The 16,782-nt window shown below is 39.1% G+C and overlaps 1 protein-coding gene across 1 annotated transcript in view; it reads left to right on the plus strand.

Annotated features, from left to right (window-relative positions):
* The window catches only part of KIDINS220 (kinase D interacting substrate 220), an 89,981-nt gene extending 82,927 nt beyond the window's left edge, over window positions 1–7,054 (plus strand). Inside the window, exons 27-29 of the mRNA XM_081797313.1 lie at window positions 210–308; window positions 1,327–1,563; window positions 4,086–7,054. Coding sequence (XP_081653439.1) covers window positions 210–308; window positions 1,327–1,563; window positions 4,086–5,348 — 1,599 coding nt within the window. The 3' untranslated portion in view covers window positions 5,349–7,054. The remainder of the gene's footprint in view (window positions 1–209; window positions 309–1,326; window positions 1,564–4,085) is intronic.
* Window positions 7,055–16,782: the final 9,728 nt, after the last annotated feature.

Here is a 16,782-nt window from a genome sequence, read left to right on the forward strand (position 1 = left end):
CGACGCTTGGAAAAATACGGAGTGGCTGATGTTGTTCAAAGTCAGCATGCTTACGATATTATTACATAGGATAGTAAACTTGTTTAGGTCAATATTTTCTAGTCAGTAATGACTTTCTTAGTACTAAATATAAATGTACTTTTTAATCACTAATAATTCAGATACCTCCTGTTTTGTGTGTCTTTATACTTGCATTTATTTTTATTCAGGCAAACATAAATGGCCGTGTGTTAGCTCAGTGTAACATTGATGAACTGAAGAAAGAGATGAGTATGAATTTTGGGGACTGGCATCTTTTTAGAAGCACAGTAAGATATTTTATGTTTATAGAATTATGTATAATATTGTATGAGGCAAGTGTTAATCATTACTGGTCCAAACTGCTGTTTTTCTGTATTTTTAAAAAACATGTAACAAATGCATTTTACACTTAAGTACGACCCTTGTCTATTATGTTATGCAGAACATACATAGCAGCATGTGGTAACCTTTCCTTTGGGCATTTCACTTGGAGATTTGGGGAAGAGGTGACCTGCTGATTCTCCATGCTTTCATTGACGAAGGTTTTCTCTTTGAACTGCCTCTAGTCAGGCTCCCTAAGCCTCTAGGCCTCGATCTTGGTGTCTATCCTTGTCAGGCCTGCATCGCCCAGTTTTAGCAAGGATCATCATGTTAAGTCAGTTTAGGAACAACCCCCACCCTCACTATCTGATCATCCTTCATCCGTGATCAAACTCCTCATTCCCCACCAACCCCACAGATGATATCTGATCACGCTGGCCTGCCTTCAGCGAGAATCCTGTCAAGTTGGTTCAGTCAGAATTCCCCCTTAACCTTGATGTTTCCTCTTAGCAATTTTCTACCCACTGACCCCCACCCCACTGCTTGCTATAAATGCCTTCTCGTCCATGCTGCTTTTTGGATTGAGGCCGATTCTATCCTGAGGTCTCTTTTCGCCCGTTGGAGTAGTTTCTGATTAGAATCTGCTTTCACCACATTAGCCACTGTCCAGCTCTGGTTTTCTTTGACACACTACAGTTGCATTCTGTTTTGTTCTCCAGTTAAATTTTAAACTAAAATAATAATAACATAATGGTCAAATTAGAGTGCAATACTTATATGATGGTTTTGCCATTCCTTCTTTTAGTATAATTGAAATGAACGATAAGCAGATATATTTCAAATTCACTAGAAACTCACAAGAAGTCTGCTTTCTCATTTTCATTGTAATAACTATAATGTTTTATTTTTAAAAATATTTTCTAAAGTTTCTAAAATGTGATTGCTCAGTGTGGATATTAATATTATTTTTTTTCTTCTGTTAAGGTACTAGAAATGAGAAATGCAGAAAACCAAGTGGTCCCTGAAGACCCACGTTTACTTAGTGAAAACAACAGTGGCCCAGTTACTCATGGTGAATCTGCTCGTCGCTCTTCACACAACGAATTGCCTCATACCGAGCTTTCCAATCAAACTCCCTACACACTGAACTTTAGCTTTGAAGAACTGAATACACTTGGCCTAGATGAAGGTGCCACACGTCACAGTAATCTAAGTTGGCAGGTATTTATTAAATGTCATTTTTCATATTACTGAAGAGGAGTAGGGCGATTTTAATTCACTGAGAATATGTTGGTGCATTTATGTAGTCATTCAGAAAATACTTAATGAATACTTCAGTGGACAAGACAGAGGGCTCCCTATTCTTAAGGAACTGTATTTTTCTGAAGAGGACAGTGAGTAAAACAAAGCAAAAAAATAAGATCTTTTTGGAAATTGGCAAGAACTGTCAAAGCAATAAACTAGGGTAATGGCACAGAGAGGCAATGGGAACTGGGCTGCTTTGGTTAGGCTGGTTAGCAGAGTTCAGGCGTCACTTGCTATATTCTTGTTAAATTCATTCATCAGTGGCTAAGATACATCCATTTTGGAAATTTACCATATATTATCCCTTTGAGCAGCATGATCTGGTTTTCAGTACCTATACCCAGTATTCATGGATATTCATTTTATTTCTGTTATCTGATACTAGATATGGATGACTTTCTTCTTTGGATGTTCTTAGCAGACAGGAGCCTGGGGAGGATCAGGAATAAAGAAGAAAGTGAGAGACACATGAGAAGGAGTAAGGAGAGAATAAGAAAAATAAACTAGGGAAAAACAGAGTAGGATGCAGAAAAGAGAGGAGACAAGCCAAGGAGGAAACGCAGTAAGTAGCTGCAGAGAGAAACTGTGCTGACAGGGAGCAGTATTTAGGAAAAGCAGCACCTGGTAGGTCTACCATTTTTAAGGCAGTTTGGTTTGGCTTGGTACTAAAAACATTTTTTTGTTGTCAGTATCTTTTTATATTACCAAGTACCTTTTTCTTTATGTTGGGAAACTATTTTATCATTGGGTACTGACTGAGATAAAAATTCCCTTTTATGAGAAGATAAGTTCACACTTGACCCTTTTGTCCCTGTGTTTCTGCAGCAGTGCTTCCTTTCTTTTCCCTGGGATTCCTTTTAGCATTACATAAGAAATCCTCCTTCTCTGCTTTTCCACACTTGGTATTTCCTCCCGTGACCTGGGAACTCCTAGCCTTCCCATCCATGCAGCAGCTCTCCAACAGTCTTGTAATCTCAGAGTCCCCTTGCACTTTTAAAAATGATTGAACACCCCAGAGAGCTTTTGTTTATGTAAGTTGTATCTGTATATTACATTAGAAATAAAAACTGAGAAACTTTAGAAATACTTACTAATTTATTTAAAAATAAACCACTTATGTGTTAACATAAATAACATTTTTATGAGAAATGGCAATATCTTCCAAAACAAGACAAACTTTAGTGAAAATGGGATTGCTTTGCAAATCTCTTTGGTGCCTGGCTCAATAGAAGGCAACCAGACCCACTGCCCCATATCTGCTTCTGCATTAAATCTCTTGTGACCTCACACACCGTGGACCTCTGGAAGCCCCACTGGACACACTGGGGACGAGAGTGAGAGGCACTGGTATTGTCCTGTGATGCTCTGATGAGAGTTGTTTAGACCTCCTGGGTCCCCGAAGTGGTGTGTACACACTGCATTTGAGAGCGGAGATGGCGCTGTCCGTACAGTCCGAATCCACTTGCAGGAGACCTTCTCAAGGAGATGGGTCGTTTTCTTCCTGTGGAAGGAAGACTCTTGGCCTTATTTCTGCTTCTTTGCTTCATTCAGCCTTTACTCTTATCCCTTCTTAGACTCCTTGGTTCTTTTTCTTCCATTTCCTTCCTCTTTTTCCTAATCTGTATTCTTTACTCCTCCCTTACCAGCTTTTCTGAGATCTAAAGCAACTCTAATCCTAAAACTTCACATTGGAAATCAAACTTTTAAAAATACTTAATTTCTCTGTTTACTAGGACCTGACTGTTGGCCTCATGGCTTCCATTTCTGTTGATTTGGATCCTGTATTTGTCTTTTCTGTTGCACCCTATACTTTATTCCTTTTAAATCATTATTATTATTTTTTGACATTTAGAGTACATTTTCCCAATTGAAACTTGTGTCGTACAAGTTGAGAAAGGTTCTTTTTTTTTTTTTAAGATATTTAGTGAATACTTCTTTTTTTTCTATTTAAAACTATTTTTTTTAACTCCAATAACCAGTGCTCATCAGAGAAAGGTTCTTTTTAACATACATTGAAAACTTGACTGTTTTGTTTTTGAGATATATCTTAACTCTAATCTTCTTTGTCTTTTCTAAGAGGAATTTTTATATTTTATCAATGAAGGTGACTTTTACCTTAAATAAAAGCTAAAAGTTTAAAGTGATAAAAATAGGTGCTAAGATTATTTGTTAATACAACCTTTAATTATACTTTTAAATATTAATAATAAACTAACTTTATTAAAATTTATATAAAGCTTTCTAATAACAGTAAAATTATCTGTAAGTTCACAGCTTTCATTAAACTGTCTTATGTAGAATTATTTTAAAAGAATTTGGTATTTTGAGGACTTTAAAAATTCTGAGTGTACATATATATTTCCTAAGTTGATATTTATTATGCCTTTTTTTTTTTTGCTTATTTGCATTTTTAAATTTATTTTTTTCTGTCTTCACAGTCACAAACTCGCAGAACCCCAAGTCTTTCGAGTCTCAATTCCCAGGATTCCAGTATTGAAATTTCAAAGCTTACTGATAAGGTGCAGGCCGAGTATAGAGATGCCTATAGAGAATATATTGCTCAGATGTCTCAGTTAGAAGGGGGTACAGGTTCCACAACAATTAGTGGCAGATCTTCTCCACATAGCACATACTATATGGGTCAGAGTTCATCAGGGGGCTCTATTCATTCTAATCTAGAACCGGAGAAAGGGAAGGATAGTGAACCAAAGCAAGATGATGGGAGGAAGTCATTTTTAATGAAGAGGGGAGATGTTATAGATTATTCTTCATCAGGGGTTTCCACTAATGATGCCTCACCCCTGGATCCTATTACTGAAGAAGATGAGAAATCTGATCAGTCAGGCAGTAAGCTTCTCCCAGGCAAGAAGTCCTCAGAAAGGTCAAGCCTCTTCCAGACAGATTTGAAGCTTAAGGGAGGTGGACTGCGCTATCAAAAACTTCCAAGTGATGAGGATGAATCTGGGACAGAAGAATCAGATAATACTCCACTGCTCAAAGATGATAAAGATAAAAAAATTGAAGGGAAAGTAGAGAGAGTATCAAAGTCTCCAGAACACAGTGCTGAGCCGATTAGAACCTTCATTAAAGCAAAAGAATATTTGTCAGATGCCCTCCTTGACAAAAAGGACTCATCTGATTCAGGAGTGAGATCCAGCGAAAGTTCTCCCAATCACTCTCTTCACAATGAAGGGGCTGATGATTCCCAGCTTGAAAAGGCAAATCTCATTGAGCTTGAAGATGATAGCCACAGTGGAAAACGGGGAATACCACATAGCTTGAGTGGCCTGCAAGATCCAGTTATAGCTCGGATGTCCATTTGTTCTGAAGACAAGAAAAGCCCTTCCGAATGTAGCTTGATCGCCAGCAGTCCTGAAGAAAACTGGCCAGCATGTCAAAAAGCCTATAATCTGAATCGAACACCCAGTACTGTGACTCTGAACAACAACAGTGCACCAGCTAACAGATCCAATCAGAATTTTGATGAAATGGAAGGAATGAGGGAGACTTCGCAAGTCATTCTGAGGCCTGGTTCCAGTTCCAACCCAGCTGCTATTCAGAATGAAAACCTAAAAAGCATGACGCATAAGCGAGGCCAGCGTTCAAGTTACACAAGGCTCTCCAAGGATTCTTCAGAGCTTCACGCAGTGGCCTCTTCTGATAGTGCAGGCTTCGGAGAGGAAAGAGAGAGCATTCTTTAAGAGAAATACGCAAAAGCAGAATAGTACTACTCTACCCCTATGACAGAATTGACCTGAGTTTATAGTGAAACCATCCATGCGTGTCATCTTTGTATTTCATTCACAAATAATTAACAAATGGGAAAGTCTTTGGTAAAAAAAGCGTACACTATACAACAGTGGAAAGTATAAGAAAGGGTGGTTGATCAGTCAGCCTCCACTGTCCTTGTAATTAGAAGCTTAAAAACTCGTTGTTATTGGAACTTTCATTGGCACACAACCCCATAAAATTTTTTGAGACAAGATCTAAGTATAAAGAGAGGTCAGAAATATTATTAGATAGAAAGGGTGTGATTTGCCAAAGAAAATGGAAAGCTAGACACCCCTTTTGTACAACATTCATTCATCAAATATTCAAAGGAAGACATGGTGTTAGATGAACCAGAAGCAAATTTTGCTCTTAGAGGGTAGAAGATAAGAATTTGTAGGTTATGGAGTAGCCTAGAGACTAAATGCTCTATAAATTGAGAACCAGTGTTGTATATAATAGACATATTGTTTAACAAGGGCTTTAAAAATTGATAGAAGATGAATGAACAGTGCTCAAAATAGAGCCCCAGTGACAAGACCTTTTTGAGCTGCTAGGAGAGTGGCCTGTGGGCTCGTCTCCAAATCCCAGACCTGGCTATAAGCACCATCCACCAGCTTGAGAACCCATGCTGGTCTCTTCTGTGACTCTTAAATGGTATGCCCAACTTTTCTTAGCCTAGCAATGAGAGGGAAAAATGTGAATTCTTTCTCTGGAGAATCAGGGAGACATGGGTAATAATAGGCTCTAATAAATATTCATGGACCAAGAGAATAAGGAAATAATTACATCAGAAAGGTCAGTGTCACTTGACAGATGACAAGGAAATATTTAATTAGGTAAAACTAAATTATTGTCTTCTATACCAGAGTAGAGTATATCTATCTACTTCATCTATTCCAAAACTAACATGCTAACCTCGGGAGGACCATAAGAAAAGATATACTTCTTTAAAATGTTTTAAACTATAACAAAGCAAGGGTAAAAAGCAGATAAAACTGGTGAGACTTTCCATTTATTGTTAGCAGGGTTAAGAGAATGATCACATATAAGTATCGTATGGACTAGAAGTGGACCCTATCATCATGCATTGAATTTTTTTGTTGTTGTTTTAACTTAGCCTATTTATGTAGAATTAATTTTGGCAGTATATACTCAGTCACAGATAAGATCGTAGATGGTGAGATCGTAGAATGTGCAATTACCCAAATTTAGTGTTACATTTGTGATGGTTTTCACTTAATAGATTTTTATTAATACACTGAATAAATTATTTAGTGGACTAGTCATTGCACTAAATAGTTGCTGTTTTGGGTTTCATTGCCTTGATGTTTGAGTATAATCTAACATTTCCTTAAAGTGTTTATTTCGCATGACTTTAACAAATGGTTTTAACCAATTAAAAAAAGGCAGGATGTTATTGACATTATATATTGAAATGTTAACATTTTAGTATTTACAGTGCTTTAGTTCACAATATTGTATAATTAGTAATTATTTCAGAGGTGATATTTTGTTCTTCGGTGAGTAGGTGCAGCTTGATACCATTGTCGTACATTCTTTACGCTGTTTGTGAAGTTAATACTAGAGTATTAAGTGTACAAATAGATTTAGAAAACAATAAAAAAATTGCATGTTATTCTGACTCATGAATTTTTATTCACTACAGTGATGATGATTGACATTTTGATTACAAATAAAAGAGTACTTTGTGTGTTTTGTCGTATGTGTGTACAGTTTGTGAAGGATGTTCAGGTTCACGGGGCAGACGTGTGCTGAGCTGCCCGTAGTCCTTTGGAGAGAGCATGGCTCCTAGGTCCCCGCACCTGAATGGTGCCGTGGCATCCATGCCCGACGGCACAGCGCTCCATTGTGCATTTCTGTAGCTACAAGAAGTAGCTCGTCCAGATCCTGGGAGGATATCGACTTCATTTGTTATATGAGCATTGTGGAAAAGTTTTCTTCTCATACTGTTAACAGAAATTGACAAACCGGATGGCTTGTTGAGTCATACCATCATTCCTTTGAACCTCTGTCTATGTGTGCATGTATGTGTGTCTATTTATACTGTATAGCTCAGTCTGATCCTCACATATACAAAACTCTGCTTTAAGCTGGGTGGAAAATGATAGAAAAGAAAATTGGTGCTTTAATCTTGCTAGTCCCTTCGATTCTGTGTCACTTAGAGTCTTACCATATTTTATAAACCATTCTGCCTCCACCATAAGCCACAGATAGTTCTGTTCACATAGCAGAACATTAAGCCCAGTCATTCACCTTGGACATGTGGAGTGGTGCATAGGAGTACAGCCCTCCTGCAGGGGAGACTGGAAATGGAAGGAAGCTATTGACATCTCTCAATTGATATGATTTTCACAGTGCTGAACATGTAAGGTCAGCTCTCAAATTCTGGGAAATTTAAGCATTTGTAACTGAACCAACATTTCCAAAATTGACGGGAAAATCTGTTTTTGTGTGATATTTTATTTATGTGAGTTTTAGATAGCAGTCAATAATTTTAATTGCCTAGCCAAGTAATTTTAGAAATTTATTTGCTAAAATTCTCAACTTGAGGATCATTTGCATGTTGTAGTGCTTCAGTAAAATACATTTGTAATCATGATTTTTTAGTTATTTTAGATTTTTTAGTATTTACTAACCATTAGAAAATACTGTTTGAATGAAATTAAATTCTTTATTCTTTTGGCTAAAATACTAAACTTAAAAGGTTTTAAGACTAGATAATTTTTGGTTATACCAGGAATTCTCAGCCTATTTAGAAGTATCCCAGAGTTTAAAAATCCCTGAATTCCTGGCTCACTCTTGAGTAAATCAACACAACTACCCGGAAAAGAGGGAACTAGAGGTCACTGTCCCCTTCACTTTGTGGGTGAGTGACACTGAGGGAAAAGGGGGTAAAAGGGAAGGTGCGATAAAATTAATTTTGGCAAACACTTGAGACTGAACATCTAGGCTCCCTTAATCCCTACCTGCCCTTTTAGACTTACGCTGACACTCGGCAGAAGGGAAGAAGCAGGTGGGGAAACTTTCTTGCTTGGGGGTATGGGTGAGGGCTGGCTAGCCTGGGGTGGGCTATTTGAAATGATTGTATTTTTAATTTCCTGGTGGTGGTGTCCCCTACCCTTCCCTACCCCATAATTTGAAGCCTAGGCCATAATTATGGAAAATTAATTGAAAAATAGAAATTTATGTATAACAGTGAGCCTGCACTGGATGGTCTTTTAATGGTTCAGCACTTCAGAAAGGTTGAGAATCCTTGGTTGAGACTGATTAACTAGAAAGAGAAGTTAAAATCTTACGTAATTTTAAACCCTTTCATGTTTAGGAAGAAAATGCGGCCCTTGAAATAGATACATCTTCAGAGGATCCAATTTAAACTAAGGTACGTAAAAAATTAGTTTTCAAATTCAACTAGTTTTAAGCCAGTTTTTAGACACAATTCTCACCAATTAGAGTATATTCTTACTGCTTTAAGAAACAGAGTTAAGTAAGAAACATCTAAAACCATCACTAGAAACGAACTGCTGTCCTCTACACAGCCAAAACTTTGTAAGTAAAATTACTAGTAAAGCACAGTCTTGGTTTACACCGTCCTGAGTCCTCTGTGCCCAGGTCCCCCTGTGGTGGCTGAAAGGTTTCATTAATTCAGCCTTACTCGAACTCGGAGCAGAGCTTCTTGAATGGGGCTTGGGTGGCTTGTATGATTAGCTCCACCTTGAATTTCCCGTTACAGTGAGGCATCAAGAAAATAAAGAATTTATAAGAACATAAAAGGGTCCTGGAGAAGGAAGAGCAATTATTTCTAGACTCTTAGTAGTATGACTGTTGAAAAAGTCCATGAAAATGTCAATGATTTGATCTCACTGAAGACCAAAGTTGGCAGAAATGTGAATTACACAATCTGTGTGATAAAAGGCGGTGTGACTGTTTTCAAGCACACAGTATTCTGAATGTGCCTATGGAGTGTAATCAGCATTTGTTTACAGAGAACACACTTAAGTCCTGAATTTTCTGAGTCTGAATATGGTTTTTGTAGTGCTACTTATATCAGTGATAGACATCAGGAGCCCTTTCTTAGTTTTGCCAAGATTTAACAAAATGTGAAATAATATATGAAACCAAATTATTAAAATTTGAATAAATGACCTTTTACTATTAAAACAAATATAGAATTACATGCTCCATATTATTCAAATTAAACTGTTTGAAATAACTAAGATCGTCTTAATTACCCACTATCATTTTCTAATTCTAACATTTTATACTTATTTACCTTGTTTTCTTTCAAGGCAACAGGGGCTCTAGATCTTAGTACCTTGCCCGTAGACCATTTTTCGTGACAATTCGGTTAGCTTCTCACGGTCGGCTTCCTCACCAAACCTAAGGGGGTCAAGAAGATACTACCTACCACTCAGTAATCCTGCTACCCAGTCGCTGGAGAAGAGAGATTTGTTCACCTCTACCAGTTTTCTTTCCTAGTAGTTGTAAAATTTGAATTAGTTTTAATGAAGTTTTCTGTTAATGAAATTCTAGATAAAAGCCCAAATGTATAGCAAAAAGCATGTCAATGAACTTCATAAAACCCGACATTTCTATCTTCTAGCATCTTCTTGGTCAAATATGTAATAAAAAGTTAGATTGTTATTTTTAAAATTCTAGCTCCTGACACTAGCACGTTTTTAGCTAGCATGTTTCTGAGAACGCATACAATGTATATTGTTATAGTTAATGCACATTAAACTCTGTGTTCTTTAAAAAGTTATTTTCTTTTTGAATTCTTTGTGTTTTTCTTCCTCTACCTTTAACCTGACTTCTTTTCGCTTTTTTTCTTAAGTTCTTTTTTTTTTATATTGTCATATATTTATCCTATTTTACCATAAAGCATTCCTTAGCAGAATGGGACAGAACCTCAAGACAGCTTTTAGACCAAATCTTGGATTTCAGATAGCCAGTGGACCTCGAGTCAGTACTTGTCAAGTGAGTGAATAAAGTCTACCGTAAACTTGGAGAGTCTGCCCACAGATCCTACACTGTGTCTTAAAAATGCTGAATTGGAATGCCTTAACCCTGTGGCTTTGTGCTATAGTTCCTTACAGGCCCCCAGGGTTCCCTATCACTTTATCCCCGCCCTGCTACCTGTCTGGCGGCTGTAAGCTTTTCTGTCTGGGACTCTGGGAGTCTGTCAGGACATTTATACCAGGCTTTGCTAAAAACTCCCGTGGAGGGATATCCACAGCGCAACCTGATAAGCGCTATCACTTTAGAGTGCTAGGCCCTGTGTCCTGTGGGGATGTGTTTGTAATCCTCTCTGCACTTTAAGCTCTTTGTTTGGTACTTTGTGGAGATGCTCATCTTCAAAATTAATATAATTGTGCAGTCAGATTAAAATGCTTCACTTTATGTTTTACTTTAGGACGTTGAAAAAATTTCGAGTATGACTTAGCATGAGCATGTTTTCTCTGAGCCCAATGGGGGTACATCATTATTAGGAGAACATTTAATATCAGGCCATCTCAGAGAACTTGGTATGTAGGTTCACCTTATCTATAGCTCAGTCTTCCAACCTTTCTTTTAGTAGCATTATTTATTATTTTCACTGACCACCCCTCATTGCTCTCTGTCATTTATCTCAGGTTGATCACTCTAAGTTTGACCAAGAATGAGCATGTTATTCTGGGATTCTATACTGAATATTTTATATATGAGCGGGCCATTGTGTGTTGCTTGAAAATTTCTTTAGTAAGATAGGCTAACCGCTCTTAACAACCGCCCAATCTCATTGACTTAATACCATTGAAGTTTATTTCTTATTCCTGTGACAGTCACTGTCATCTAAATTGACATAAAGACTTGGAGACCCATGCTCCTTCATCTGTGGCCTCACCAGGCTCCAAGGCTTCAGAGTCCTCGGGCCCATCTCACGCATTCCGTGAGCACAGAGGGGAGCAGAGAGGGTAGAGGACCGCACACCAGCCGTGTGCATGGTCCAGCAGGGAGGTGGTGTATACCCCTTCCACTGGCCTTCCTGAGTCCTGTGGTGGCTGTGAACTGCCGGGGATGCTAGGGTGTGAACTGCATGCCCTGCAGGAAGAGCGAACATTTTGGGGAGCATGCAGGAGCCTTTTCTACTTAGATACTTGACTTGGATTATCTGCGGCAGATTGAACACCATGACTCATCTTGTTTTCCACTTTAACAGCAGTTCCTTCTTTTTGTTGACCTCTCTTTTAAATTTTACTTTGTATGCAGTTTTCTTTCTGGTAGGGAAGTCTGTTAAAATCAGAACACCTAACCTAGAAGAAGGATTTTAGGGCAGGGTGGTTTCCAATTAGCCGGTTCTTTCTGTGCACCCAAGAAACTTAACAAGATTTCTGATGTGGAACAGGCTGCAGGAAGAATTTCGCAAGGTAAGAATGGGAAAAGAATGAAGTTTCACAACTCCCCTAGAATGCTTTTCTATCCAAAGACTCTGAAACCATCCAGAATCTGCCTGACTTTCTGTTGCTATCGATTCTTTGAAATCTCTTCCTCCTGGAACAGGGGCAACAGCGACTCTCGGTTGCTTTTCCTTGTAGTGAGAGGTGGTAGCTTGTGGTACTGGGAGGCTCCTGGCCCCAGGCGGGGGGGGGGGGGGCTGCTGGTTCACAAAGATGCAAAACCCCTGCTAGCGACCACTCCTGCCCGAGAAATAGCGCCCCTGCCCTTAGAAGTCAGTGGGAATTAGACTTCATGTCCACAATTTTGTCTTTAAATGAACTCTCTGCAGTCTAACTCTGTTGACCACTTTCCAGTTTTTTCTTACCAGTACATCCTCGGTTCCAAGATGCACGTTTTTTCACTTTTTGACTTTTCTGAAATGTTTTGACAACCGGCAGCGTTTTTCTTTAGCCTTTCCTAAAGTAAGGATACATCCTACAGTTGATGGAGTCCTGTTTGGATTCATAAAGGACAATATTACTTTAGTATATGGCATGGTCATGCTGGATTGCACTTTAGCAATAGCAATGAGCTAGTGGTGATGTATATTTCACTGACCTCCAAAAGTCAACATTTTATGCCAAGTATTTGTGTTATCAGTTATTAGTCCTCCTATATTCATTTTAGATATTTAAAATATTGTTATGCATTTATTATAATAAAAATAGCTTACATTTATTGAACACACATGCACCTGACAATGTTCTAAGACCTCTACACATATTAACTAATTTAATCTTCACCATAACTTCATGAAGTAATTACTATTATTTTCAATTTGCAAATGAGAAACTGAGTGACAGAGAGATTGATTTCCCAAGGTCACACGGCTACTAAGTGGTGAAGCTACAATTCAAGCCACGCAGCGTGGCTCCAGAATGCCCACTCTTCATGCTATGTCTTTTGTTCTTTAGCTAATTAGGGATGAATCAATTCTCACATTTTTCAAGATAGATTTTAATTTTAGCTTTCTTTGCTGTATCATCATCGTCTATTTGTTTCAAAATAGGATTTGGGGTCTCTCAGACAGCTTTCTGTTTTGTTTTAGAAAGATAAAGATCTAAAAAAAAATCTAGGGGCGCCTGGGTGGCTCAGTCGTTGGGCGTCTGCCTTCGGCTCAGGTCATGGTCCCAGGGTCCTGGGATCGAGCCCCGCATCGAGCTCCCTGCTCGGCGGGAAGCCTGCTTCTCCCTCTCCCACTCCCCCTGCTTGTGTTCCCTCTCTCTTGCTGTGTCTCTGTCAAATAAATAAATAAAATCTTTAAAAAAAAAAAAATCTATAGCCATGTAAATTCCATTTATAGAGAAAAAATTGATTAGCATCAAACATCTTTGTTCCTACTAATTATTTTAGAAGAATGTTGGATTTTTGGTTAAAAATTTATTGACTTCTTTGAAAAGGTCTTTTTATTATTATTATTCATGGATTAGACCACTACATTAAAGTTTGCACATTATGTTGAAAATATTCATTTTATTTGCAGTCTTATTGTTATATGGCTTTCATACATTTGCTCTTCCATATGTCTATTATCAATATTCTGTGTTAGATTATAATCCTAAATACCACTATATGTATTTTTCTTTATATCCTATTATCAGAATTAATGCTTAATAAATGTTAATAGGTAAGTAATATATGTCTATTTAAAAATCATTACTGCAGTAGTTTTTTTTTTTTTTAAGTGATTCTGGCCACTGCCTCCTAAGGAAAGAAAGGAAAATAGGCAAAGCTGGACTCATAAAGCTGTATTTCATAATGACCACTAGTCACTAATTGCGAGAAGCCAATAGATACATCAGTAATAGTGGAAAGACAGTGCATTGAGATGGTGGTTGAGTAACAGTATAGTTTTGTATAATTATCTGCCTAATAATGTGAGTGCTTACTTGAGCCAGATACTGTTATAAGTACTTCACATGGGCTAACTCATTACATTCTAACCAGCCGATAAAGTAGATCCTGTTATCATCCCTACTTTACAGATGCAGAGACTGCAATGCAGGAAGTTATAACTTTTACATAGATTTATATGCATTATATTTTTATAACTGTTTCCTAAAATATTGGCATTATTAGTATTATTATCTTAGTTTTTCAGAAAACTGAAGATTTGGGGGTTTGAGGCCCATCCAGCCCTTGACCCTACCCCCAGGGTCACCCAGCAAGTAAACAGAACAAAAACACCAACCCTGGTTTTCTGCCTCCAAATTTCATGATTTTCCCATCACACACCACACTGCCTACCTCTCTTCCCCCAGTAACCCCTCACTGGGCGCTGCATGGGTCTGTGATGCTTCTGTTTTCCATTCCCTCACCAGAGAAAACGTCAGTGGAGAGTAGTAAACATACCTGAGTCTTCACGTTCAGCTGAATGAATCTCAGGTTTCCCAAAGAAGCTCTCTGTCCTTCCTCTGTGCTGTTCCCCCGAACCACGGCTGCCTTGATGCTGGGCAGTAAAGTGCAGTCCAGACCTGCAGGTCATCCTGGACCTGTGAATCCTTGCGTATCTCAGAACGAGGTCCCCTGTTTGGCTATACCGTCCTCGCTGACGGGATCTCCTGAACTGAACTCCATTCATTTGGTATAAATGACCAAGGTGAAATATTTAAACTGGTTCTGTGTGTGCGTGTGCGTGCGTGTGCATGTATTAAAATTCTACCTTGCCAGATAGCTGCTTTGTTTTAGCCCATCACTGAATTAGGGAGTCAGTTGGTCAATCCGTCACTGGTGAAGGAACACAGAACTGAGTCTCAAGGCTTCAGTGATGGGCCTGGCTCTGCTACTTATTTGTCAGATGGCCATTTACTTGTCTGCCTTAGTTTCTTCATTTAGTAAACATAGAAATGATGGAGGAAAGAGGATTTCCTCCTTTGGTAGCCGGTGTCACTTCCCCAGAGTTTACTATGTGTTGGCTCCTTGCACACGGTAGCTCTCTGATCTTTGCAATAATATTTAGGGGTGGATGTTTCTCCTATCTTACAAACAGGGGAACTAAAGCTGAGAAAAGTTAAAAACCTTGCCCAGTGTCTTGTTGTTATGTGTTAGAGCAAAAATCTGAACTCAGGTCTGACACCAAAGCCATTGAATGTGTCCCCAGCTATCCATGTGCCTCTCCAAGGATGTACGTGAACTCAGGTTGCAGACACTCAGCACCCAGAGCGAAAACGCTGTGGTCATCCAGTCCAGCCCTCTCGGATTTACCCACAGGGAAATTATGAAGTGGTCGTATCACTACAACTGTTTCTGGGCTACCCAGAATGGTTTGCTTCCACTTACTTTTAGCTTCCTTTTATCTTTGTCTTAGCTTGGGCTGCTATAACCAAGTACCACAGACTGGTGGCTTAGGAACAACAGAATTTATGTCTCAGTTCTGGGGCTGGAAGTCCAGGATCAGGGAGCCAGCCTGGTCAGGTTCTGGTGGAGCCCTCTCCTGGCCTGCAGACACCGACTGCGCCTTGTATCCTCACATGAGGGAGAGCGGGGAGGAAGTGAGCTCTCTTGTGACTTGTATAAGGGCACTAATCCCATTAAATGAATTTTGAGGTTACACAAACATTCAGTTCATAACAATCTTCCTCCTCTGGATTGCTTTCTGGCTAGCAGAAACCAGCTCTTTGTTATTAGACCTCTTAAGTGCTAATGTTCACGACGAGTAGAAACTGTCTCCCAGCTGCCTGCTCTTCAGGTCTGGCTGACTTCCCAACTGCTGGAAATTCTAGTGCCATCACTCTGCTGCTAGGGGCTTCCAAAGACCATGCCTCTGCACCTGAGATGGAAGGTCCGCCTTTCTGTCCAGGCTAATGGATTTATCTGCCACCCCCAGAGGCCTGACGGAGTACAGGGAAGACGGTGGTCACAGGGTGTGGGTTCCAGACAGACTCGGCTTTAGCATTAGATCAAGAAAATGGCTCATCCTGGACCTGCTCCACCAATCAGGACCCTTCTTGCAGGTGGTCCCTCATCGCTGGAAACAAGGTGATCTTTCCTCTAGGACCTATAGACCCACTTCAAACTTTAAAGCAGCCACTGTATCTTCCAGAATTAGATCTCCAGCCCCTCGTGCCTCCCTGGAGGATGGGAAATGGGGCTGAAAATTCCACGCTTCTAATCATGCCTTGGTCTTTCTGGTGACTGGCCCCATCCTGAAGCCATCCAGGAACCCACCGAGAGTTGTCTGATTAGAACAAGATGTGCCTCTCCCCCAGGAAATTCCAAGAGATTTAGGAGCTCTGTCAGGAACCTGGGTCAAAGATCAAATATACATATATTTCTTATTATGCCACAATAATAAAGCAAATATCAATAATATCAATTTAACCACAGTAAGGTTAAGAAATAGAAACTGCCATTATCTTAGAAGTCTTTTGTGTGTCTCTTCTGGAAGTACGCCCAAAGTACCATTCCCTTGCTTGAATCATCCTCTCCTTGCTTACCTTTATGATTTTACCACCTGTGTATGTCTCCTGGAACAATTTTGCCTGCTTTTGATCTCATATAAATAAAATCATACTTAATATTTACCCCTGACTTGCTTTTTTCATTGAACACTATGAGGTTTATCTGTACTGCTGTACATAGTTAGAATTAATTGTCATTGAAGAATAGTATTCTATTACATAAATATGTATGACTTCCCTATTTACCTAATTGGGTATTGGGTTGTTTCCAAATTTTTTTTTTATTCTTATGTTAATCCCCATACATTACATCATTAGTTCTAGATGAAGTGTTCCATGATTCATTGTTTGTGCATAACACCCAGTGCTCCATGCAGAATGTGCCCTCCTCAATACCCACCACCAGGCTAACCCATCCTCCCACCCCCCTCCCCTCTAGAACCCTCAGTTTGTTTTTCAGAGTCCATCG

Source organism: Leptonychotes weddellii, chromosome 10 (assembly GCF_054177405.1).
Source record: "Leptonychotes weddellii isolate Sample4059 chromosome 10, ASM5417740v2, whole genome shotgun sequence".
Lineage (NCBI taxonomy): Eukaryota > Metazoa > Chordata > Mammalia > Carnivora > Phocidae > Leptonychotes > Leptonychotes weddellii.